The sequence below is a fragment of the Oryx dammah genome, unplaced genomic scaffold (genome assembly GCF_014754425.2).
Source record: "Oryx dammah isolate SB20612 unplaced genomic scaffold, SCBI_Odam_1.1 HiC_scaffold_28, whole genome shotgun sequence".
Lineage (NCBI taxonomy): Eukaryota > Metazoa > Chordata > Mammalia > Artiodactyla > Bovidae > Oryx > Oryx dammah.
Window position 1 is genome coordinate 75,999,960 of NW_024070212.1, and position 27,219 is coordinate 76,027,178.

General features: G+C 38.0%; 1 protein-coding gene across 1 annotated transcript in view; it reads right to left on the reverse strand.

Moving 5' to 3' along the window:
• IL23R (interleukin 23 receptor) overlaps positions 1-27,219 on the reverse strand; it is a 60,509-nt gene that overhangs the window by 16,925 nt on the left and 16,365 nt on the right. Inside the window, exons 4-6 of the mRNA XM_040231933.1 lie at positions 20,384-20,544; positions 15,604-15,749; positions 9,236-9,392 (exon numbers count right to left, since the gene is read on the reverse strand). Of these exons, the coding sequence (XP_040087867.1) occupies positions 9,236-9,392; positions 15,604-15,749; positions 20,384-20,544 (464 nt within the window). The remainder of the gene's footprint in view (positions 1-9,235; positions 9,393-15,603; positions 15,750-20,383; positions 20,545-27,219) is intronic.

Consider the following 27,219-nt stretch of genomic DNA (forward strand, 5'->3'; position numbering starts at 1 on the left):
TTAAATAAATTTTCTGCATCAGACTTCTTTTCATATCTCTACTTATTTCCTAAGGCTAGATTTCTATAACTGGAATTGTTAGGCCAAAGGGCGTAGATATTTTTAAGGCACCTTTATTTTTGTCCTTGCCAGTCTTGGTGTTAGAACCACACTAACCAAGACCTGCATCTTAGAGCTTTGACCAGAGCTGACACAGGGCCCTTTCTAGACCTTTCCTTCCGAAGTTTCTAGGTATTTTAGAAAAAGAAGTCATACTAAAGGTATGTTTTTCAAGTTAGTGAAGGTTTTTTCCTGTCTTGTTTGTCTTAAAACATAAGCATCTCCTTTTGATATCTTTATTTTTATTCTCCTTATTCTAATAACCTCAACTGTTTCACAGCATTTACCTGCTATCATCCTAGGCCAGTTTAGTTTTATGGTTGGAATTCAACATTATTTGGGCCAAGGGTAAAGATTTGACTATAGTCCATGTCAGATGGCAAAGCAAAAGATAGTAGGCAGAACTATCAAATAGTCACCAGAAGCCCTGGGCAGAGAGAAGGATACGTCAGAATAAACTCTTTACCACGCCTTGAAAAACAAGTCGAACAATGAATCATTTCATAAGTTACCATGTCATCCTCGTATATTAAGGATAGGAGGTCGTGCCTAGACATATTCAAGGGATTATTGTCATGCTTATATTCCTTACAGTTGAGGGAGAAGAAGGTAAGAAATCTGGGTATGGCGGTCATATCATTAAAGAGAAAGAATAAGAGAAGGAAAAGGTAAAAAAAATGGCAGCCACCTAGACATTTTCTTGAGTGACATGGATCTCACAGAGGTGAGGATCTGATATCAAAGTGTAGCAAACTCTATGCACAAGCATGGGCAGCTTCCAGTTTTACCTAGTGGTTCAGGATTCTTCAAAGGTGCAGCCTGGCTATCAAGCCCAGCATGTACCTGTTCCTTAGTCTGAACAGTCTAGTGGACATTTGCCATTTTTCAGTTGCCCAGCTGCAGGACCTACTTCTTTGTGGGCATCCTAGAGGAGGTAGGAGGCAGGTAGGGTTTCCCACTGTGGTAGCCTCAGTGGAGCAGAGAAACCCTCTCCCTATCCCATCCCACCCCCTCCCCAGCCAGCAAGTAGCTGCAAGCAGATGACCTAAGCCTCACTCATCAGATGCCCTTCTTCCCCACTCACACATGGCTCCAGGAAATTACTTAGAATCCAACATAGATGCAATAGCTATATCCAGAGTCTGGTAACAGCAGCAGTGGAGTGTCTGGGGCACAGGGAAGCAGTGGCAGGGAGCACAGTGCCACGTGCAGAGTCCTCACAAGAGTTTTCCCTGGCTAAGATTTTGGCTGTGCTTCTGGCTGCCCCCATCCCTTGGATCCTATCTGTGACCATTTTACCAGCCTTTCTACTACTTTTCAGCTGTCGTTCCAATAATTAATTCCTTTTCTGCTTCAGAAAACCAGATTTTATTTCTTTTGCTTACACCCAATCACAATGAAAAATTCTGTAGTGGGTAAACTTTGCAATTTCTGGTAGTGGGTGGTTAGGTGAGGAGACATGGTAGGACAAATATTGACCCTGCAAAGATGTCCATGCTCTAATCCCTGGAATTTGTGGCTAGATTACCTTATATGGCAAAAGGGATTTGAGATGGGGAGATTATCCTATATTCAGGAGTGAAATTTCAAGGGTCTTTATAAGGAGACAGGAGGATCAGAGTCCGAGAAAGAGATTGGCAGATGCTATGCTTCTGATTTTGAAGATGAAAAATGGGGCTGCAAGCCAAGAAATGCAGACAGCCTCTAGAATCTGGAAAATGCAAGAAACTGATTCTGAGAGCCTTCAGAAGGAGCATAGTCCTGCCAATACCTTGGTTTTGGTGCAGTGATGCTTATTTTGGATTGCTCACCTCCAAAACTACTAGAAAACACATTTGTATTGTTTTAAGTTACTGAATTTATTCTAACTTCTAATAGAAGTGATAGGAAACTAACACAGGAGATTACGACTTCCTCATGGAAAAGCATAATCTTATTCTCTATTATTTGATTGCAGACCTCAGAGAGATTGTGAAACTCTTATGAACTGTTCTTTATTCTACAAAACCCTGGTGGTTTACTAGGGACAGGACCCAAAGAAGATTAAATAAATCCAGATGAAGGATCTAAAATCATAAGTATTTCAAAGAACATTGTGTATATACGTTTAACCCAGCTTAGTAACCACAAACCTACAAATTTATAATCCATCTTAATATGAATGAATCAGAAATCTCTTAATTACAAATAACAGAATTTTTGCAATGTACACTCTGTGTGCCACTTCTAATTTGCATTATATTTATTATCACCTATATTTGGTTCCATTGATATAACATTTGTTTTTTCTTTTTGAGCCACTAAAATCCTGAAAAATTAATGAGAATCTTTGAGTCACTGGTAATACAACCAATGGTATTTTGCAAGAACAAAGAACAATGTGGTTTAATATCTTGCTTATACTTGCCTTCCTCTGGAGAACCTCCAGAAAAAAAAAAAAAAAAAAAAGACTATGATTTCTCTGGGAAACTTTTCTACTGCAAGTTGTAATTCAACCAAGTTAATTAGTCATTGTGAAATGTAACTGCCCTTCCCTCAGGCCTCTAACTTGTCATTAAAGGGGTTAGAAGGCCTGTAATTCTTCATGACAAAAGGATCTGTATTACAACAGAACTGAAAAATATTCCGGCCTAGAAGTCCTCTTCTCACAGTTTTTCACATCAGTAGGAGTGAAATTAGGAAATTCACGTTCATATTTTCAGTGGAAGTTTTCTGTGCCAACAAAATATCTTTTCCCTTTTGGTGCTATTTCTGCATTGCTTAATGACTCCAAGAATTGTTGCAGTGACTATCCAGGTTGGTGGTCTAGAAGCTCCAGTTTCAGCAGCCCCTGGAAATTTTTAGTGCCTCTGCTGAAACCTCATATCCAGGGGCAGAGAGGGTCTAGGCCGTGGGGGTAATTTGGAACATGATGGTTCACTGGAGCCATGGCCCGGCATCCTATACTTCTTGAGATCCTGGGGTGCTCAGGGACTGAGGAAGTGGTGGGCAGGAGGAAAAGGAGGCAGAAGTGGAACCAGATAATACTAGAGAGAATGACCTGAGATTCTCATGTACCCACCCTTTTTTGCCCCCCAAAACCATGTTACTAAGGCAATGGCTTGGGCAATCAGTTCTGACCCTCTTGGTCCACACACTTCTCCCTCTTAAAGGGTATGTCCAACCTCCAGAACACACTGCAGAAATACCACTTGATAGATGCTGAGGAATTGTATTTTTCACTGGTACCCAAGCATTTCTAATGCGGATGATCCTCTGCGAAGCACTGCTTCCAAGACATTTTACTGAACCAAGTTCCAGCTGGAAAAACACACTGTGAATTTCCCTGTGGTGCCTTCTCTTGGGCAAGGTCACCTTTTCCACCTGTACTTTGTCCTTGTCTCTGACTGCCCTATCCCATCCCAAGGTTCCTATGGATTCATTCTCATCACTTTAACACAAACCTGCTTCCACATCTGGTATTCATGCCAAAGTGGAAACAGTTGATAGCATCTTATGGTTCCCTCTTCTCTCATGTATTTGCATTTCATAACAAACATTAAAAGAATTAAAAGAAGCTCCGTTGGCATATTAGCTAGTGTGTAGAGGAGGATTTCGTTAGGTGATCCAGAGGAGGCTGACAAGGGACCCTCTGAGGTCTCTTAGGAAGGAGACCAGCAGAACTACAGGGTAAGTGCTGGAATCCTGCAGCCTGACTCATGCCCAGGTCTACCATTTACCAGCTTTATAATGTTCAGCAAACTTCTTAACCTCCGTGAGCCTCATCCTCCTCTGTATAATTGGAATAACAATTTTATAGGGCCGCAGTGATAAGTAAAATTCTTATCACAGTGCCCAACACATAACAAGCATCCAATAAATGTTAGCTGTATTATTTATTATCCTGAAGTCACCTGAATTCAGCCACTAAATTAGCCTCTTGTTATTATACCAGGATAGAAACATAGTAGTCTCTAATACAGGGAAATTTGTCCCATAAAGTCTGAAAGTATATTCTGTGGTTGATTTATTTTTTCTTTTTTAGTCTCCTCTTATCATTATCCATGGTTTTGCTTTCCTCAGTCTGTTACCCTGGTCAGCTGGATCCAAAACTATTAAATGGAAAATTCCAGAAATAAAGAACTTTTAAATTTTAAACTGTGCACCATTCTGAGTAGTGTGATGAAATCTTGCATTGTCCAGCTCCATCCTACCCTGGATATGGATGATCCACAAATTGGGCCTGTCAGTCACTTAGTAGCCTTCTTGGTTATCAAAACAACTTTTCTGTATTATGGTGCTTATCTTCAGGTGACTCTTATCTTACATAATAAGGGCCCAAAGAACAAGCATAGTGATGCTGGAAATTTGGATATGCTGAAGAGAGGCTGTAAAGTGCTTCCTTTAAGCGAAAAGATAAAAACTCTCAACTTAATAAGGAAAGAAAAATAGTTCTACGCCAAGCTGTATGGTAAGAATAAATCTTCTGTCCTTTAAATTATGAAGAAGTAAAAAGAAATTTGTGCTAGTTTTGCTATCATACCTCAAACTGCAAAAATTACAGCCAGAGTGTGTGCTGAGTGCTTAGTTAAGATGCAAAAGGCATTAAATTTGCACAATAAGTATTTTGAAATTGAGAAAGAAACTACATTCACACAATGTATATTCTGTGTATATTGCTATAGTTCTATTTTATTACTAGTTATTGTTGTTAATCTCTTGCTGTGCCTAATTTAGAAATTAAACTTTATGTTTTATTTACAGGAGAAAAACATAGTATATATAAGGTTCAGCACTATCCGTGGATTCAGGCCTCCACTGGGGGTCTTGGAATATATTCCCCACCCATATGGGTGGGGGGGCTACTGTGTAAGGCTTTGTTTTCCATTGAAGTCTAAATACTCTAAGGATGAAAAAGCGAGTATGTCATTTAACCCTTATTATAATTTGGTTATACTATAAAATGATTTCATTTGGTTTCTTTTGGAGACCAGGTTTTTAAAAGCCAAGGAAAGGCGCTATCCAAGGGAAAGTGATACAGAAGAATGCTAGGGTCTGCAGGAAAGCCATACCTACGTCACGATTTGTCCTGTGGTGCCATCTGAGCAAAATTTTGAAAACGCATTGTTACAAGGATGAATCTATTTAGTGGTACACAAATAAGAATTTTAGAGCACAGAAACAGGAAATTCTTCCATGAAGGGAGGATTACTGCCTGGGCTGTGTTTCTTCATACTTGATCTTAGCCAAAAGGCCAAAAAGTGATGTTTCTTCATAAATAAATAAATTACCAGGAAAGTTTGGCCCCAAACCCCACTACTAAGCAAGTTAATTAAAGTATTACAGAAACTATCTTTTTATTTTTTCCATTATGAAGCAATTCAAACTTCGGTGGTGAGGTTTAATTCTTACTGCTTTGATTTATTGTTTGTTTATAATGCTGTGTGCTTTTGGTTAGACTTTTGCTTTGTCTGTCTTCTTTAGGATTAATGGATCTTTGTCTCCTTCACTGACTGAAGTTATGCAAGTACCTAGCAAGTGCCTGATATGCAGTATAGGACAAATGAACATTTCATGAACAGATTAAATGAATGACTGTTTTCATGGAAACCTTTTTTAAAAAGCAATTGATATTAAAGATTTACTGAAAAGCAATTTGGCAACTTGCATTAAGCATCTTAAAATATGCTCAACTCTTGATCCAATAAGACCTAAAGGCAGAAGGAGAATTTATATACAAAGCTATTCAAAGAAGTTTATTGATAAAGGAAATATGCAATAACCTAGATATTGTTTAACTAGAGAAAAGATTAAATTATATTACATCCATAAACTGAAGTGCACCGATTAAATAGGTTTTTTAAACTCAACAAGGTAGATTAAGTAAGAAAATCAGGATATAAAACAGTACTTATACCACAGCATCAACCATTTAAAAAATATGTGTATAGGAAAAAACTAGTATTAAATCCATTAAAATGTAAACAATACTTATTTCTAGGTTGCATATTATAATAGATTTGCATTGCTTCTACAAATAGAAAAAAAGATAATTTTTCAAAATGATTTTATGCTAGCACTTTCCCTAACACATTTTTCCTGTATTTTGTTTATGCTAGCACTTTCCCTAACACATTTTTCCTGTATTTTGTTTAATGTCTTAGAAAGGAATTTGTACCAAGAGAATAGTTTACGGTTCCTCTTAGCTAACATGTTAGTCCTGGATAGATGCAAGTTTTCAGAGATATTTAATTTCAGCTGGCATTTTTGCCTCTTGAGTGATTATTTTTCCCTTAGGAAATAAAGACTTTAAATTTAGAATTGTAGGGTAGCTGTGATGTCCCCATTCTTTCTGTGGGTAGCTTACAACCTTTACTTTTAAAGGAGAACATCTGTGGTTTGTGGTTCTATACAGTTGTCCATTGGCATCCATGGAGGATTAGTTCCAGGACCCTCTTTGGATACCAAACTCAGGGAAAGCTTGAGTCCCTCAACTAAAATGGAGTTTGTATTTGCCCTTAACCAATGCACATCCTTCCTAATACTTTAAATCATCTCTAGAATACTTAAAATACTCAATACAATAAAATGCTAGGTAAATAGTTGTAAATACAATAGTTGCTGCTGTCGTTATCAGTTTCTCGGTCGTTGGGACCCCATGGACTGCAGCACACCAGGCTTCCCTGTCCTTCACCATCTCCTGGAGTTTACTCAAACTCATGTCCATTGAGTCAGTGATGCCATCCAACCATCTCATCCTGTGTCTTCGCCTTCTCCTCCTGCCTTCAATCTTTCCCAGCATCAGAGTCTTTTCTAAGGAGTCAGCATCAGATGGTCAAAATATTGGAGCTTCAGCATCAGTCCTTCCAATGAATATTTAGGATTGATTGCCTTTAGGATATCAATGACTGTTTTGATCTCCTTGCAGTCCAAGGGACTCTCAAGAGTCTTCTCCAACACCACAGTTCAAAAGCATCAGTTCTTCGGCATTCAGTCTTCTTTATGGCCCAAGTCTCAAGTCCATATGAGACTGCTGGAAAAACCATAACTTTGACTATACGGACCTTTGTTGGCAAAGTAATGTCTCTACTTTTTAATATGCTGTCTAGGTTTTTCATTCCTTTCTTCCAAGGAAGTAGTTGCTGGTGTGAGGCAAATTGGTTTTGTTTTTCAAATTTTCTGGAATTTTTTTTTCCAAATATTTTCTACCCTTCGTTGGTTAAATCCATGAATGTGGAACCCATGCATGTGAAGAGCTGACTGTACTTGTAGGATGTTTCTGTAAGTTGTTCCACTTCGAGGTACAATTGACCCCTAACACAAGGGTTGGGGTGCTGACCCTCCACACAGCCAGAACTCCTCGTATAATTTATAGCTGACCCTCTTTATTTTTGGTTCCACTGTATCCTGTTCTGCACTGTGAGTTCAATCCACCACAGATTGTGTAGTGCTATATTATTTATTGAAAAATATCTATGTATAAGTGAATCCACACAGTTCAAACCCATGTTGCTAAAGAGTCAACTGTAATTAGTTAAAGAAAGAAATCAATGAGATTGCTAAGGGCTGGTGGTAAGAAAACTTGTATTGTGCTTTAACTGCTCTTTACTAGCAAGGAAACAAATCATGCTTCAGTTTCCTCATTTGTAAAATGATGCCAATTTCACTATTAAATTTGACTGATGTAAAGGTCAAACACACTTATGTATACTATAATAAATTGTAAGAAAATGTTAATTATCAATTTGAATAATCTTGCTAAGCAATTCTAGATTCATTAAAATAATTGGATTATCTACTAAATTCTGACTGTTCTAAAATGGCATCAAAAGTCCTAAGAATTTTAACAATATCAATTTAAGTTGGAATACCTTAAATTAAAAACTTACTTTAAAAAAAAGAGAGAGAACTGATAACCCACATTGCAAACGATTCCCTTAATAATGTGTACATAGAGGGCACCAAGAGAACTTTGTAATCTTATCTTTGGCTGTATCACTCCCTCTGCTTACTTGGTAGTCATTAATATTTACAATGTGTGTCAAAGTGCTTTGAAAACATAAAATAATTCCGAGATGTTATATTATGTAAGAATGACATTAACAATGCTGTGATTACAAATAAGTCCTTCAGTTCTGAAAAGAACATTTTAAATCTAGTGTGTAAGCTACCCACAGTACAGAAACATCTTCAGGATAAAGACTGGGAAAAGCATGGAGTATTATGACAATTACAATAGGTTCATTTTATTATTTACTTACAATTAAAAATAAAATATTAGCCAAATAGACTTTATTTCTTAATTTAATTTTTTTTGGGGGGGTTGTGCTTGCAACTTGTGGGATCTTAGTTCCCCAACCAGATGAATTTATGCCCTTGGCAATGAAAGAGCAGAGTCCTAGCCACCGGACCGACCGGGAATTCCCTGGCTAAGCTTTTACAGAATAATGTTTAAATGACTAGAAAATAAACAGAATAATATTAAGAGCAGGAAAACATCTAAAAATAAACAATAGCTCAGCTAGGTTATACTGAGAAGAGAATTGAAAAACCTCATGTTGAAGTGTTTTAATTTTTTATGTTTACTTTGCATATAGTAAGTAATCAATCTTTATTGAATAATTTTGTGTCTCCTAAGGAGAATACATTTTATCAGAATGGCCTAAATAGTGTACTGTAACTCTTACTAAACTCTTTTTTAAAACAAGGTTTAGGGGGATTACATGCCTGACAATTACCCAGGATATTTGACAACCCCCATCCCCTCTAGCTCAGATCGTGGACTCAGACACTCTGGGAGCAGCCATAGCGAACCTGCATACTAAACAAGCACCCCCAGCTGGTTGTTACATCTTGAAATATTTGAGAACCATTACATGAATTGTAGTCAGCCTTAACAAAATCAAAGCAAAATAACAATTTACATGTTATCACCTGCCCTAGTCGGTTTTGGTGATGGACAGGGAAGTCTGGCGTGCTGCAGTCCATGGGGGTTGCAAAGAGTTGGACACGACTGAGCAACTGAACTTAACTGACCTGCCCTAGAATAGTTTTGTCAATTTTGATAGAAATCAGGGAGAAAAAAAAAAAGATAAACTTGGAAGAGAGACAAAAGTCAAAATAAAAGCCGAAGAGATAAATATAGAAATACACTCACCTATTTCAGGAGTTTTATGAAAAAAGGGTGAACTCCAGGGCTGCCAGTACCTTTTACCTGTTTCTTGACATCTCACTTGAAATACATATGTAGCATTTGGCTGCAGGTAGAATTCTGACTGTTGCTCATACGTGAAATTGGTATCAAATTCTTTAACCTAAAATAGATGAATAACCATAGTGAAGTACCATAAAGTAATAATGCAGTAGGCTTTTAAAACAAACAATTATTAGTAGAAACATATGTGGCACATATTATGTTCCAGACCCTTCTCAACCCTGGGGAAACAGAAATAGAATACTTTGTATAAAAGATAGTCATAAATAATCAAATACATGTTATTTAACCTTAAAAGTCAAATACATATTGCTTAGTGTTTGACAACTCTCTCAAGCTTTTAAATCTCAAGAAATTCCAGCATGTAATAGACTCTTAATTTTGACCCAGCTGATTTTAATAGGATAGGAGGAGGTGAGACGTGATAGCTACTGTTTGAATTCAGTCCTTCTTCCCTTCCCCATCTGTCTGTCTGTCCCTGTCTCTCTGCAGTTGGGTATTTAGATCAATAATTCTTTCTGAACGATGAAATAATTTCACTTGCTAATGATGACTTTTAGAAAAAATTACCTACAAACTAAGCTGTTAAATTGGTGCTTATTGCAGATCTATGCATTCTATGAGGATATATATGAAAACAAAACAAAACATTTAAGATCGTTGAACTGTGAAAATCCAATGGAAAATAAGCAAAAAAAAAAAAACAGCTGAGGGATTAATTTAAAAGTCATGTTTCTGGGGCACTACAACCTGCCATAAAATATAATGAAAAAGGATTCCCAGACAAGCTGGTTCAGAAGGGAGAGAGAAACCAAGGTACTTACACAGCACATTAGTGTGTTGTAATAAGTGCATCTACTGGAAAAAAGTGAGGCACAATTGAAAGGTAAAAAAAAAATTCTAGAAAAGCATTTATTTATTAACAACAACTGGAAGAAAGCAGTGACCATGAAAGAGAAAGTTAAAACTATCACGATTAAAACACACTCACACACATACACACACACAAAACAGTGTATTCACATCATTTAGAGATTCTTCTGTTAAAACCCACTCTTAATATGTCTTAAAACGTGCAATACGTTTAAATTGTAAAAATTATATAAAGGTCTGTTTTGGGACATCATGTTCCCTGAAAGATATCATTCAGAGTTTCCATAAGCCACATTTTTACCCATAGCTCCTGAAATTTTCTGCTCTTTTAAATTTGAGTGGAGGCTCCTGGATTCTCCTGAGATACAGAAGAGATTTTACTAGTGCCAAGTTTAGCTTCCATAGGCACTATTCTCCCGTATGTCTCTTGCCATTGTATTTGTAGACAAGTCCTCTAAGAAGAGAAATACCCTAAAGTTACAGCCAGAATTCTAAAATAGAAAGAATTTTATGGAACTGTTAAAGTTGTTTCTACTAAGAAGCAAACCAGGTGACTCTTCAGGGCCTTGCAAGCTCAAGATGATACTTCAAAATAATACTTTCAGAGGCTAAAATAGGCATTGAGAGAGAGTTGGACTTAATTGTGTTCCTATGCAGAGGGTATGATCTCAAGTGCCAGAAATATAACTTCATTTTTATAGCAGCTAATTTCTTTTTAAAGCCTCAGTTCTCAAGGTGGGAGGCCTGGGAACTTAATCTCCATCATTTTGAGGTACTGCTTTTCTTAGGGTTACACCTAAGTTTCTGGGAGCATCCTTGGGTGAAGGGAAGACTCTCACCCTATTCAGCATTCTATAATCTAACTGCTTCTGACCCCCAGCCTGGAGCATGGCACAGGCTGAGGGGTCCTGCTCATTAAACATCTGAGTCTAAACGTTTTTTGTTCTTCCCCCTTACCAACCCATTTCCTCCTCTCTCTGCTCAGAAGCCTCTTTCTTTCCCATATTTATTTATTTTCAGCTGTGCTGGGTCTTCGTTCCTGGGTGGGCTTTTCTGTCGCTGGGGTGCGCGGGGGCTGCTGTCTAGTTGCCCTGTGCAGGTTTCTTGTTGCAGCGGCTTCTCTTGTTGCAAAGCATGGGCTCTGGCACATGTGGACTCAGTAGTTGTGCTGTGTGGACTCAGTAGTTGCAGTTCCTGGGCTCTAGACACAGGACCAGTAGTTGTGGTACATGGGCTTAGTTGCTCTGAGGCCTGTGGGATCCTCTTGGACCAGGGGTTACCCGAGTCTCCTGCATTGGCAGGTGGATTCTTTACCACTGAGCCCCCAGGAAAGCCAGTGTTAGCTAGTGTTTGGTGTGAGAGGGAAGGGGGTTGGGGATTGGGAAATCTAGTTGTGACTAATCATATGTTCTTTTTGGTTTCGGTGTTTTGAACTTTTTATTTTGTGTTGAGGTATAACTGATTAACAGTAGTTGTGATAGTTTCAGGTGAGCAGCGAAGGGACTCAGGCATACATATCCATGTATCCATTCTCCCCCAAACTCCCCTCCCATCCAGGCTTCCACATAACATTGAGCAGGGTTCCACATGCTATACAATAGGTACTGGTTGGTGGCAAATCACATGTTCTTACAAGTTTTCTGTCCTATACAAACACTTACACTTTTGAAATGTGAAGGCCAAGGATTTGACGCTTTGCTATCTGCCCGTTGTTCTATTAGCCATTCCAAGAAAACAGTGGATGCTTGGTTTGGGGCAGCTTATGACTAAGAAGGGTTTTTACATTTTTTTAATGGTTGAAAGAAAGTCCAAAGAAGACTATTTCGATGATGCATGGAAATGACATAACATTCAGTGTGCATAAGTAAATTTTACTGGTATGCAACAACGTCCATTTATTTACATATTGTCTATGGCTGCTTTCATGCTATAAATACAGAGTTGAATAGCTGAGAAAGAGATCTTATGGCCTGAAAAGCCTAAACTGTTTACTATTTGGCCCTTGAATAAAAAGTTTGTCAATACCCTGATCTAGAGTCATCAGAGACTTGAGTTACCATTAATTCATTTACTTGAACTTATAGTCAAGATTTCCCTACTTTGCTGTCACTGCTCTTGGCACCATTAAAGGCAGATAATCATACTAATAGTTGATGTGTCCAAATATTATCTGTGTGAAGTAGACATTATAAATATCAATGTAAATACAAAAATGATTATGGAACAGCCCTGTCTTCCAGGGGCTCACAGTTAAAAGATGAGGAAATACACATGTAAACTGAGCAAATACTCCTGAGATATGGGTGCATAGGAGTGTGCAAAGATTGCCATTGAGAATTGTGAGCTCAAGTTTTCATGCAAGTTTAAGGTGTCAGGAAGATAGCTGATGAAGATAACCAAAGCAGATATTCTCCCCATGGCATCAGCCTTGCAGGTTCACCTGAAGAAATGGCTAATATCTTATAATATATATGCAGCTTAGCTAAAAACAGGTGAAAATACCCGCAATGCACTGATTCCGATTTTCAGGTGGGCATCTTTGGCTCAACCACACCTGCTATGTGGCTCTCCTGGAGGTTAAGATGAAGAGTGGCAGTAACAAACAGCATTTACTGAACATTAACTATATTCCAGGTTGTGGGCTATCTTCTCTCGTCATTTGATCATCCCCACAACCATATGAAGAAGGGCATGGCAATCCACTCCAGTATTCTTTCAGGAGAATCCCGTGGACAAAGGAGACTGGTGGGCTTCAGTCCATAGGGTTGCAAAGAGCTGGGCATGAGTAAAGCGACTCAGCATGCATGCTTGCGTGGCATGCACAACCATGTGAGGTGGGTGTTTATCTTAGTCTTCTTTTAAGTGTGGCAGTAAGGAGAGTCAGAGAAGCTAAGGAACTTGCCCAAGGTTGTACATCTAGAAAGTGTCATAGCCAGGCTTTGAACTCTAGAGCCCGTGCACTTAGCCACAAGGCTTTCTGTGTAACTGCCCACCACTTTGAAGTAAAGAACTTCCTTCCAGCAATTATCTGATGGAGGCAGAGCTGAGGTGGAAAGGCAAATCCGTAGTCCTTTGTATCTGCCTATTCTTCATGACTCTCATTTCCCGTCTCCTTACAAGGAGGTAACAATAACATTTTATGCATGATCCAGATGAAACTGATGGGTAACACATGTGGAAAACAAAGCTTCATTCTGGCTGTTACCAACGGGACTTGGGTCATCTCTGTGAATAGTTACATTTGGAGAAATTATGGCAAAAGGGATAGGATACAGATTTTGGATTGAAACCGGTTCCTTCATTTTCCAAAAATTTTTTGTGCCCAAAGTAATGCAGGGTCTGTGAGAGGTACTTAGTTACTGTACTAATACTGTAAGCTTGGAGAACCTGGCTTAAGCTCTTTCAAGCCCTATGTCTTCATTTCTGTGATGGAGCTGAGACTACCTATCACTAAAGATTGTGATAGAGATTAAATGAGGTAACAAATATTCTTTCAGTTCCTTCATTTGCCTGCTTGTGATAAAGAGAACATTTTGAGGAGTTCAAATTTACCTCTAGGTTACCAAGTTTCACAGTGGCACATGAAGCACCACCAGGGGGAGCAGAGAACAAAAGTTTCAACCCAAAAACGGTTTCTGAAAATCTATTACAAGATACTGATGCTATAGCACCTTTCTGTTTCCTAAGCATTCTTATAGCTTATTACTTCCTCCTACTTGTGCCAAATAAAGGAATTTCATATTCTTGTATCATCCTATGACCATGACACTACCCATGTGTGTGTTCTAAGTCACTTCAGTCATGTCCTACTCTTTGTGACCCTATGGACTGGACTGTAGCCCACCAGGCTCCTCTGTCCATGGGGATTCTCAGGCAAGAATACTGAAGTGGGTTGCCATGCCCTCCTCCAGGGGATCTTCCCAACCCAGGGATCGAACCCAGGTGTCTTATTAGAGAAAAGCCTCACTCACTCAAAGTCTAAGATGAGAATTTCATTTGGGTTCTTTTCTAATTTACCTAAATTCCACATATGCAAAAGATTGGCTATGAATTTTTTTTATTTTGCTCATCCCAGGCTTTACGCTTGGAGTTGCTGTGAACACAACTGCCATAATTATTTAGTTAAGGAGTCCAGCAGGATCTTTATTTGGGTATTTACCAAGTGATGCAGAACACGGACTTGCATCTACGCATGTACACCTGTGGTGGATTCATGTCAATCTATGCCAAAACCAATACAGAATTGTAAAGTAAAAATTAAAAATAAATAAATAAATTAAAAAAAAAGTGTAATCTAAACAACTAAAATATCACATTTCTCTTTTAAATGAACAAGGGTAAATAAGCAAGTTGGCATTGGGGATTTAAAGAGTAATTGTTAGAGTATGTGGTAAAGTTAGTATAGTTTTACCCTCACTTTTTTGACACTACCTAAACATACTGCTTTCTATAGCAAAGCAAAAGTTCATCATGTTCAGAATGATGAAGACTTTGGAGTCATGCTAATCATCAGAGAATAAATGTGTATCATTTCACTTAACTCCCTGAAAACTGACAAATTAATATATGATACATAACTCATAATTAAGCAAAGCCATAAACTCCATTCCCTAATTATTTTGACTAAACTAGCAGCTACAGTCCATGGGGTTGCAAAGAGTCTAACACAACTGAGCATGCGCGCGCGCACACACACACACACACACACACACACACACACACAAATGGCAGTTTATTGTACTTGAAAGTAATAAAATGGCATTTCTTTTCAAATACACCAAAATTGGTACTTTTCCCTCAGATTACTGTTCCCCTATAGTTCAAAATAGTGAGCTTTTATTATAGTGTTCACAGGTGCTACCTACCATGTGATATGATTTTTATTAATGAAACTTGCACCTGTGCCTCTCCTAAGACACTAACTTGCTAACTTACCGTTGGTGTTTAAGGATGATTGATTTGCTTAGACATTCACTTTTTTTTATCTTATGCTCATTTAAAGCTAATATAGTAATAAATCTTACATTTTGAATTGTGCATTTTTTCATTTAAAAAGAGATACCCAGAAATCTGAAGCTCTTTTTGAACAAATTATATTTTCCTGAATGCCTGGTAAATTTCAGCATAGAATACTTACATTTATATTCATAATCACTGATATAAATTTCACCCTGAGACACTGAATTATAAGTAGCTAAATAGATGAATCCCTCCTAGTTGGACATTTGTCTATTTACTGGTTTACAAAAGGCAAGGGACCTTTTCAGGAAATTCACCTCTTTATTTGGAAGCATCATTATTAAAACTAGAGTAGTTTGAATATCACACAGTCAGATAAAAACATGTAAAATAGATCATTATACATCCACTGTGGTCATTGAGTTGGCTGGCTTTTCTTTTACTCACTTACATGTAAAAGGAAAGTAAATTTAGCTTACGTTCCAAGTTTGGTTTGTTGTAGCTTTGTATCTCATTTCACAGGAAACTTTTTCAATTGATGTTTGACTATTCCAGTGGATTACAGTCTTGGACACTGTAGTATTTATATCCTCAGCCCTGGAAATAATGGATGCAGAGGGTATCACTAGAAAAAAACATAAACAGAAATCCAGTAACTTAAAACTGCTTAGGAAGAAATTGGTATTTTTTTCATCAATATTTAGACATGTTAAAACTCAAAGTGCTAAACAAAAAAACTCACGATCTAATTAATAATTAATGAAATTTTTCCTGTTTTCCAATTTATTATGTAGGAGAAAACTGCTGTTATTAATTAAAATTCCATTCCGCCCATTCTCCATTTCTTTTAAATGGAACTTTAACAGTCTTGTCTTTTCCCATCTCATGCTGCCTTATATTCCTAACTCATGAAATCTGAAGCCTGGCCTATTAACAAAAGAGTATAAAAAAGAGGTAAAGAAGATATCTCTTCTTTCCTGTGTATGTTTAGGGAGAAATTATGTTTTGCATCCAAAATTTAGCTCAGAGAATATGATTTGGCAAAATGTTGAGTTGAGATCTTTCACAATCGTATTATTTTTCTCCTGTGTCATAGGGAAATTGTACAAATATTTGCTCACTTGTTTTGTTAGCTATTAAAGTAAATCTGTACTTATAACTTGAACAAAGTGTCTCACGAGACTCTAAGATTTTATAAATTATTGCTGTGTTGTGTGATTTGATTTTCAAAGAAAAAGAAAGTGAAGTTGTTCAGTCATGTCAAACTCTTTGCGACCCATAGACTGCAGCCTGCCAGACTCCTCTGTCCATGGGTTTTCCAGGTGAGAATACTGGAATGGGTTACCATTTCCTTCTCCAGAGGATCTTCCTGACCCAGGGATCAAACCCATGTCTCCTGCATTGCAGGCAGACTCTTTACCGTCTGAGCCACCAGGGAAGATCAAAAGGAAACTAAAATTTTCCATTGATTTTCAAAAGGAAACTGAAATTCTAATGGTTAATCTTACTATTTTTCACACTAGGAGTCATGGTGTACCTGTAATCTCTATATTTCTAATCTGCAAATTATTGTAAATTTGTTCTGTCTGAATAGAATACAATCATTGGCATTTCCCATTTCTCCTATATGCGTAATAGAACAATGAAAACCTATGACTTTGTTAGATGTATTTATTTTGGGATTGGCTAAAAAGTTCATTCAGGGTTTTCTGTACAATGGTACGAACTCTTGGGCCAATCCAATACTGATTTAACAAATCAATGTGCTTTTAGGGGCCATTATTACAACTTAATATTCTCTATGAATTCATTTCCTTTTATTCTAAGTTATAAAGTATTCTTTGGGGAAATTATTGTTTTATTTTCAATGAATAATATTCCATAAAGTTATGTGCACAGATACATTATTTATAGAAAAACAGAAAAATTAAAGATTTGCTTTCTAGTAACACTGACCTAAAATAAAATCCTTGGGCTTAACCTAGCATGGTGATTTAGTTGCTCAGTTGTGTCTGACTCTTTGTGACCCCATGGACTGTAGCCCACCAGGCTTCTCTATCCATGGAATTCTCCAGGCAAGAACACTGGAGTTGGTTGCCATTTCCTTCTCCATAACCTAGCATAGAATATAAGTAATAGTAGTAGAATTAATCTAATTAAAGAACTTACAGTACTAAACTTTTATCATCTGAATTCCATAGTTGATTTCCTTTTTCTATTTTAAGCTCCTTGTAATAAGAATCAGAATTCAGAGATTTCTAGAGTCAGGGAAGTGGATCTCTAGGGCTCTGAAACCATTTGCGAATACTTAAGCCCCCCTCAAGCCTATAAATTATGCCCCATCTCTGAGTATAGCCTGCCACAAATATAACAATGCAAGCATTGTGAGATCTTTTTCCAGAAAGAAATATTCTGGGGAGGAATAAAAACTTTTCTTAGTCCTATGAGAAATGCAGATAGAACGGTAAGTGTGGTTAAGATAGAGGCTTAGCATAGAGCAAATCAGTACAAGAGAGATCTAAGGCTTCAGGTTTGCATGAGCTTATATTTTTCAAGTAATTATATAATATGTACTTGACCATTAGTTTGTTATACAAGACTCAAAATTTTGAATTTTTTCTATCATTGCTTACATTTCAAACATTTCCATTGGATCTTCTTGTTTTGTTTTGTTTTTTTTTAATGTCAGTTCCATCATAAATGCTGTATCTTTAGTTTCCACTTAAATTGAAATAAAGAACCGTATTATAGTTGTCTGGTATCTTTCTAACAATATGTATTTACTTATAATTATTCACTGGCGAGAACTAATGTTCAAAATGGCAGCCAGAAGGCACTGCATTTTCTGTATTGAAACTCATTTCTCTATAAGAGAAGTTTAAGCATTTCTTTCACATGTCATTTTGGCAGTGTTTCTACACTGTTAACTCAGTCCTGCCTTTCAGCATACCTCCCTAATTTAATTAAAGCCCAATCCCATAGCTGTTGTGTGGAAATTACTCCCATGAGAGTCCTCTGCTTCAGTTTCATAGAACAGTTAATTTATCTAATTTGCAGTGTCTCATTCTTAAAGTGCCATAAATCAACATAGCACATCCAGTAAGAATCTAGGTGCTCTGTTGGGAGGGGCCTCCTACATTGTCAACCTGTGTTTTTCAATCTGAGTTTCTTAGAATCCATTTTGGGAGACTGAGAAAGGAGGAGGAGGGGGTGGATGTGCATAAACTCCAAACAAGAGGCTCCCTGGTTTAGTGTGAAAAGATTTGAAGGTGACAGTCAGAGGAGATTTTGGAAGGCGGGGGTGATGGTTAACTACAGCAAGTGAGCAAGTCGGAGATGAAATCTGGCTCTCCTTCTTACTAGCTATGTGGTTTGAGGAAATTATTTTATCTCTTTCTTTGTCTAAAAAATGGGCATAATGGTATCATATATGATTATTTCCAGAATTAAGTGTAATGTGCATGTTAATTGCCTGGAACACTATAGGTGTTTAGTAAATGGATACACTAAGATTGTAATAACAATGATAATAATAGCAGTAATACTACTAATATTAATCTAGTTCCTAATAATGAATACTGCCAAAATGATACTAAACATGATAACTTTTAACCATTATTAATCCATTGAGAAGAACCTATTTTTAGGGCTTCCCAGGTAGCTCAGCAGGTAAAGAATCTGCTTGCAATGCAGGAGATGCAAGAGATATGGGTTTGATTCCTGGGATGCAGATACCCTGGAGGAGGGCATGACACTCCAGTATTCTAGCCTGGAGAATCCTGTGGATGGAGGAGCCTGGCAGGCTACAGTCCATAGGGTCACAAAGAGTCGGACACAACTGAAGCAACTGAGCACGCACATACTATGACTGTCTACTACCTCAAAATGTAGACTTACGAAAACATGTAGATCATGGTCCAGAGAACTATAACTCCAAGAATATACAATGCAGTGGAGTTACTATTCATCTCCATAGTTAGCAGTGTTTGTTTTCAAAGCCAATATTCATAGCCTAAGGATAGATTTTTAGACCAATCATGTAGTGGAGACATCGAGATATTAATTCCAACAGAAGACCCCAGTAGTCCCCAAAGGATACTCAGGCTGTATCCTGAGGGGTGTCACATCCCTTAAGTCGTTAATCAGCAGGAAAGTTGTCACACACATTGCAATGTGCTTTTAAACAAAGACTGAGGTTAGGAGTTGAGGATCCTGGAACTAGGGGCTTCCTAGCTCTGCAGCCTCAACTTGCCTCATGCTTGGTTTCCTCATGTATAAATTACATTATCTTCTACAAAATAGGGTTGTCATAAGGATTAAACAAGATAATGTATGTAAAAGCAGTTAGTGCTGAAGAAATGTGCCATAAGTGTTTGCTACTGAAATTATCTTTAATAATAAAAAACAGGGCTAATTGGCACTAGAATCTGCAGCGAGAAGGGGATTCACACTTGGTGCTCTTTGGCTGAACTCTGGCTTTAGGATTAGAATGTAGATGTAAAAGGCTCAAGGGCAATTACTTTTTGGAATTTATCTTAAGGAGAAAAACAACTACTATGTAAAAATTCAGCCTAAAGGTTGTCCATAGCAGTATAATTTATGATGGTGAAAAACTGAGAACAGTAATAAGGGATAATTAAAGATTTTAATTAAAAATAAGCTTGTAGATTAAATTAATAGAAATATTTATTCTATATTGTAATTTTTTTAAAATGCAAGTTCTAAAATACCTGATTCAAAAAATATTAACATTTTAATCTGGCTAGTATACACAAAGATGTCTATATAATTCTCCACAATTTTCTATGTTTTTTGTAGAACTTTTCAAACAAAAACTTAACTTTAAAAATAGTGTATATAGTGGTATACTGTAATTCTCACAACATAAGACTCATCAGACTTTATTATAATCCTTATTCATTTCCATCATCCCCAGTAGAGATTGCAAGCAAGTACCTTCCTTGTCTGTCTTATTTTCCCTAGCCCTGAGAACTGTGCTTGAACATAAGAAATTCTCAATAAATATTGTGAAAAGACACACCCATGTAGAAATAAGACTGAAAGGATATATAAAACAAAGGTAGCCTCACTTATCTTTGACTTGTCTCAGGCAGTGGGTTATGGGTAATGCTTATTTTCTTTATCATGATTTTTTGGGATCTTTAGGGGAACTCCTTTCAGATCTCGCCTTCATTTGATTAGGTCAGCACAAATTAGTTGTTTATTTGTAAAGACATTACAGAATTTTTTATTCTTTACCTATATCGTCCAGATGAATTTGTAGTTGTTTCGACTTCTCTGTGCCCAGTACATTTGAAGCTTGGACCCAAACCAAATACTTCTTTCCCTTTTGCAATGAATCAGTGGAGATGTTAATGTAACTTGAAGTGAGATATTCTTGCTCTTCTTCTATCTCTAAACTTAAAAAAAAGAGAAAGATTTTGATCACCAGTTATGTTGAAGAAATTATTCCTCAATTTTTTGATGCTGTCTTTTTAGCTTGCTTACAGAATGCACTTTCACTTTAAAATGAATCAAAATTTGTTTCATTTTTGAAAATATAATCAAGACCATCCAGGGTCACGGTGTGACTTTCATGGGCCCTAAGCACCTTTACCTTCATAAACCCCTTTTGCAAGTAAGATTTAAAAGTTTGTATATGTGTAGGTATGTTTTTCATATATATATATATATATAATGTTTTTATATATATATATATAATGTTTATATATATATATATATATGCAAGCTACAGCCCATGGGGTCACAAAAAGTCATGACTGAGCAGCTGAGCATGCATGAGCACTTATATGTGTGTATATATATATATAATATGTATATATATACACTTATATGTATATATATATATTATGTTTTACAATTGTTGATACAAAAGTAAATATATTAATGTCACATGTTAAAACACTTTCTTTGGCCTAATGGTTCATTTTTTTCTTGTGATTTCAAGTGAAATTAAACATTTTCATAGACTTCTGAAGGTATGGCAGGCCCTGGGTGTGCCTATTGTGCCTCTTTGGGGAAGTCAGCACTGGACATGGTTTGAACTAAGTGAGCTCCCTCTGAGAAGGGGCATTGCATAGGAGTTCCATGCAAAGGCTTTGTAATAAGGAATGCTAACTTTTGTGTTAAATAAGTATTCAAATGTGAAAATAAGAAAATGGCAACTGTGTAAGTAGTAAGTAGGGCATCTTTGAATATTTTTCAGTTAGAGAAAACCACATACATGTTCTTAATTGGTTTGTGGCTAATTCTTTCATCACACATATTGAGACCACAAGTCAAAATGGAAATGTATTCTCAGATCGACATTAACTATAGCTACTAGGTAATTTAATTCTTCTTTTAAAGTCTACCCTCATATTAGCACCTAGACCACAAAGCACTATTTTAGATGAAAAATCCAATCAAAATGACTGACTAAACTTTAGGACAGTTTTTGCATACAACTGTATAGTACAAAGTTTCAAAACGTCTTCTGTGTTTTTCCTGCACTAATTAATATATATAACAGATTATTTGTTGAAGGGGAATTAGTATGATTTATATTTTTCTGAAGTTTCCATTGCACCTAGTCCTCGTTGCAGTTAATAGATTTTCTGTAAACACTGCTGATTTATGGTGATAATGATAAATAGTATCTTTTAAATTTTAATCATTCATTCAACAGTTATTTAACATTTAACACCCACTATATTCTAAGCACTACTTTAGACACTGGAGCTACCATAATGAACTGAAAAGGTAAAGTCTCAACCTTTGTAGAGCACACAAATACATATATAATATGTCTTGTGTTGATAAACATTCAGAAGGAAAAAGGAAGGGGGTTAGGAAATGCTAGGAGTAAGGGTGAGGGGGGATCTTTTTAGGGAGGAAGATAAGGGAAGACATGTCTGAGAATCTGAGAAGGTAGTACTGGAGCAGTACAGAATCAAGAATTATGCCTTTCTGGAGGAAGCACATTGTAGGTGATGTGCAAAGGTCCTGAGGCACGTCCTTGTCTGTCCTGTTCAAGAACAGTAAGGAGGTCATTAAGGTTTGATAGACTGAAGGAGATGGGAAGGGATGAGATGAGATCAGAGAGTCCTAGATGAGAGGAGATTTATAAGGCACTGTAACGTCACATAGAGCCGTGGAAGGATCTCTGAGTGAAACGAGAGACTGAACAGAGGAGTGACATCTGAGATGTGTGTGTGAAAAGGATTACTCTGACTATTTGTGAATAATAGACTGTAGCAGGGCAAAGGCGGAGGCTAGAGCACCAGTTTACTAACCCAGGTGAGAGATGACGTGGCTTGGACGAGACAGTGAAAAGAAGTTAGCGGATAGATGCAATAAGTTTTTCTGTCAGTTGAATAGGGGCATAGTAGAAAGAAATCCAGGAGGACTCCAGTGATTTTAATTTGAATATTGCAAAGGATGGAGTTGCCATTTATTGAGATAGGGAACGTGAGTCTGAGGAGAGGGAACTTAGTACTTGGTTTTGAAAATATTAGCTTTTGGACATTAAGTGGAAACACTGAGTATGAAGTTAGGTAAAACTTGGCTGCAGTTCAAGAGACATATGGAGATATGGACTGGAGATACAGATTAGGGAGTTTTACACCATAAATTTGGTTGAGATCTTTTAGATAATGAATGTAGATAAAGATAATAAGCGGTCCTAGGACAGAGCTCTGGATCACTATTCAGTTCAGTTCAGTCACTCAGTCATGTCCGACTATTTGCAACCCCATGAACCACAGCACGCCAGGCCTCCCTGTCCATCACCAACTCCTGGAGTCCACCCAAACCCATGTCTGTTGAGTTGATGATGCCATCCAACCATCTCATCCTCTGTCGTCCCCTTCTCCTCCTGCCCTCAATCTTTCCCAGCATCAGGGTCTTTGCAAATGAGTCAGCTCTTCTCATCAAGTGGCCAAAGTATTGGAGTTTCAGCTTCAGCATCAGTCCTTCCAATGAACAGCCAGGACTGATCTCCTTTAGGATGGACTGGTTGGATCTCCTTGCAGTCCAAGGGACTCTCAAGAGTATTCTCCAACACCACAGTTCAAAAGCATCAATTCTTCTGTGCTCAGCCTTCTTTATAGTCCAACTCTCACATCCATACATGACTATTGGAAAAACCATAGCCTTGACTAAACGGACCTTTGCTGACAAAGTAATGTTTCTGCTTTTTAATATGCTGTCTAGATTGGTCATAACTTTCCTTCCAAGGAGTAAGTGTCTTTTAATTTCATGGCTGCAATCACCATCTACAGTGATTTTGGAGCCACCAAAAAAATAAAGTCAGCCACTGTTTCCCCATCTATTTCCCATGAAGTGATGGGACCAGATGCCATGATCTTAGTTTTCTGAATGTTGAGCTTTAAGCCAACTTTTTCACTCTCCTCTTTCACTTTCATCAAGAGGCTCGTTAGTTCCTCTTTACTTTCTGCCATAAGGGTGGTGTCATCTGCATATCTAAGGGTATTGGTATTACTTTACTAGAATAAAGGAGAATTGGCAAAAGAAACTGAGAAAAAGCATCCAGGAAGAACCAAAAGGGAGTGCTGTCCTGAAAGATCAAAGAAGGAAGTAAAAAGTTAAGTTAAATGTTCCTGATAGTAAATCTGCTGCTGCTGCTGCTGCTGTGTCGCTTCAGTCATGTCCGACCCTGTGCGACCCCATAGACGGCAGCCCACCAGGCTCCCCCGTCCCTGGGATTCTCCAGGCAAGAGTACTGGAGTGGGTTGCCATTTCCTTCTCCAATGCATGAAAGTGAAAAGTGAAAGTGAAGTCGCTCAGTCGTGTCAGACTCTTAGCGACCCCATGGACTGCAGCCTACCAGGCTCCTCCATCCATGGGATTTTCCAAGCAAGAGTACTGGAGTGGGGTGCCATTGCCTTCTCTGGATAGTAAATCTACCCTTCCTCAAAAGGAAGGTCAGAATTGAGAATAAACTGCTGCATCTGGCAATGGGGACGTCATTAGCAACACTGATAAGACCTGCAAGTGGAGGGCAAAAGCTTGACAAGATTAAAGAGAGGATGAAAAGAGAGGAAGTAGAGGTGGAAAGGAGAAGGCAATGGCAACCCACTCCAGTACTCTTGCCTGGAAAATCCCATGGACGGAGGAGCCTAGCGGGCTGCCGTCTATGGGGTCGCAGAGTCGGACACGACTGAAGCGACTAAGCAGCAGCAGCAGAAGTGGAAAGTATGAACAGCTCTTTTTGAAGAGTTTGTCATATGAAGGAGCAGAAAGATGAATTAGTGGAAGAAGGTGCCTAGGGAAGGTAGACACTACAGCATTTTGAAAGCTGATGAGGAGATCCAGTAAAGATAGAAAAGGTGATGATACAGAAGAAAGGAAGGAGTATTGTTGGAGCTTCGTCCTCTAGTAGGCAGACAGAGAAAGATCTAGTCTATAGGTGAGAGCTGGCCTCAGGGCAATGGTAGTTCACCTACAGTAATAGAAGGGAAGACCAAGTGTGGGGTACAGATGTCAGTGTATCAGCAGATGAGGGAGGTTGTGGTATTTCTTATTACTCTTATTTTCTCAATGAAATAGGAAGTTAGTCATCAACAGAGAGGAAGAAGGGGGAGAAGATGTTGGAAACCAGAGATGAAACAGTAACAAAATAATTGCCTGGTTAGTGGGGCAATGACTTGACCAGTGAAGTGCCACAGGACTACTGGGGAGCTATCTGGGCTCAGCTGAAATGAGTGATCATGAATATAAAGTAATATCAGTCAGTAAGTTTGTATTTGTCCCTAGCCACAATTAGCTCTCCAAGCACTGGTGTAGAACCAGTGAGCAGATGGATTTTAATATACGAACTGATTTTTAAGTCCTAAAAGAATTGAGTAGAAATATAACATCACAGCCTTAAATATATTTGGAATTATATCTAAGAACTCTGTCTGGCTATTATGAATATGAATACAGAGAGAAACATGTGGCAAAAGCAAGCAGGTCTTATGAAGTAGAAGAGTAACAATTGATTTTAGGGGTCTTATTAAAACTAAAAGACCCTATTGGTCTTGCATGGTACCTGAAAATATACTATTGGTGTTATTCTAAATAGTTTATGAACTTGTCATGCACAGAGATGTTGTCTATTTTTTAAAAGTTTTCTAGCATTTAACATAGTTCCAAGAAGGCATGAAATTCTAAATAAGTATTTGTTAAATTGACTTGAATAAAATAGAATGAAGGGCCATCACGCACTCATTTTCATTCAACAAGTATTTACTGAGTACCATGCCAGATATTGCAAAAGCTTCCATGATAAAGAAAGAACATATTTACATGAAGCTGTTGAGGGTAACAGGACAACAGTAAGCAGTGAAGGAGGGAACAGACAGAACTGGACTCCATCTTAGGCCAGGCTGTGAACATTAGGCTACATGGATGGTCACCCTCCCAATGGACTCTGAACTTTGTGCCTCGCGTCTATAGAAATGGCATACCAATGGAAAATCAGACCCCCGGATAAAAGAGCCTCAGGACTTGTACTTGGACTTGCCTAAAAAATATGCTAATTATCTCTGTAACAGAACAAAGTCGTAAATTCCATTATGTTTATCAGGATATGACCACAGTCCTATTGATAAATGCCCACTGTTTATCTAGTTTTGTGACAAATGAATCATGGGCTAACTTTGATCGTATCTCTCTTTTACCTTGTCCAGACTAGTTTCTAGGAATTGGGGGAGGTGGGTTTGAGCAAGTACACTTAGGGTATATAAGGTTTTCACAAGGTTGGGGCCCTTGGCTAAGAGGAAACTGCCTTGGGCCCGCCGGTGTAATAAACGGCACTCCGCTATCTGCACTGTCCTTCTGAGTGAGTTTGTTTCCCTGAACGGGTGGCTACAACAGTAGATGCTTAATAGCAGAGGGTTTTTTGTTTGTTTGTTTGTTTGTTTGATTTGGTTTTTTTCCTATCACCACCCATTGGTGCAATACTTAGCAAAATACAAAGGGGTTGAGAAGAGTATGTGAAAGGTCATGCTGGTGGGGTCACCACAGAAGTCCTGTGCAGAAAGAAGATTCTTGAAACAACATAGAGACAATTCCTCTGCTTTACAACTTCAACCCCACACCATCTGGAGGCCCTGTTGGCCCCAGTGCTCCCATGGAGGGAATGCCGTCTTTCTGACACTGTGGAAACAAGTAGGTGGGCTGAGGTGAAATGCCTCTCTCTGTACATGATTTTACTGGAAAACAGAACCACAGGAGTTGGAAGTGAAACTTTGCAAATGCTGATATCTACATAACTGCCAAAGTAGAAAATACCCTGAGAACCCAGGGTTCTGAGTTCTCAATCTGATACTACCTCAACCAGAAAATTCATTATAAGTCACCTTTTTCCTAGGGGGGGAAAGGCCTTAATCATTAGTTAGAAATGGATTTCTGTAATTTTTCTCTGTTCATGGATGTGTTTTTAATTAATTGTAAGATGAACAGATGTCTGTTTTCTTTCCCAACTTGTCTGTGGTTACAGGAGCTCATTCTTTGAATTTGCTAGAGGAATACAATGGCACCCCACTCCAGTACTCTTGCCTGGAAAATCCCATGGACAGAGGAGCCTAGTAGGCTGCAGTCCATGGGGTCGCTAGGAGTCGGACACGACTGAGGGACTTCACTTTCACTTTTCACTTTCCTGCATTGGAGAAGGAAATGGCAACCCACTCCAGTGTTCTTGCCTGGAGAATCCCAGGGACGGGGGAGCCTGGTGGGCTGCCGTCTGTGGGGTCACACAGAGACGGACACGACTGAAGCGTCTTAGCAGCAGCAGCAGCAGCACATTCATTTTTATGCTATCACTTCACATCCTTTATGTCCTTTTTAAGATACAATAAAATTCCACTAATCTGGACTCAATTTATTTAGAATTTGGGTTAGATTTGCCTAAGCTTGGCTATAATTTACTCTCAGTTTCAGAAAAGACAGTGAAAAAAATACCTTTTTAATATATAGGATCTTGTGTTATTATTATTCAACTTGGTTGTGAAGGGAAGAGACAGGAAATGTCCATTTCTAGTTATGAGAATGATCACTCAACACATGTTTACTGAGCACTTTCTAGATGC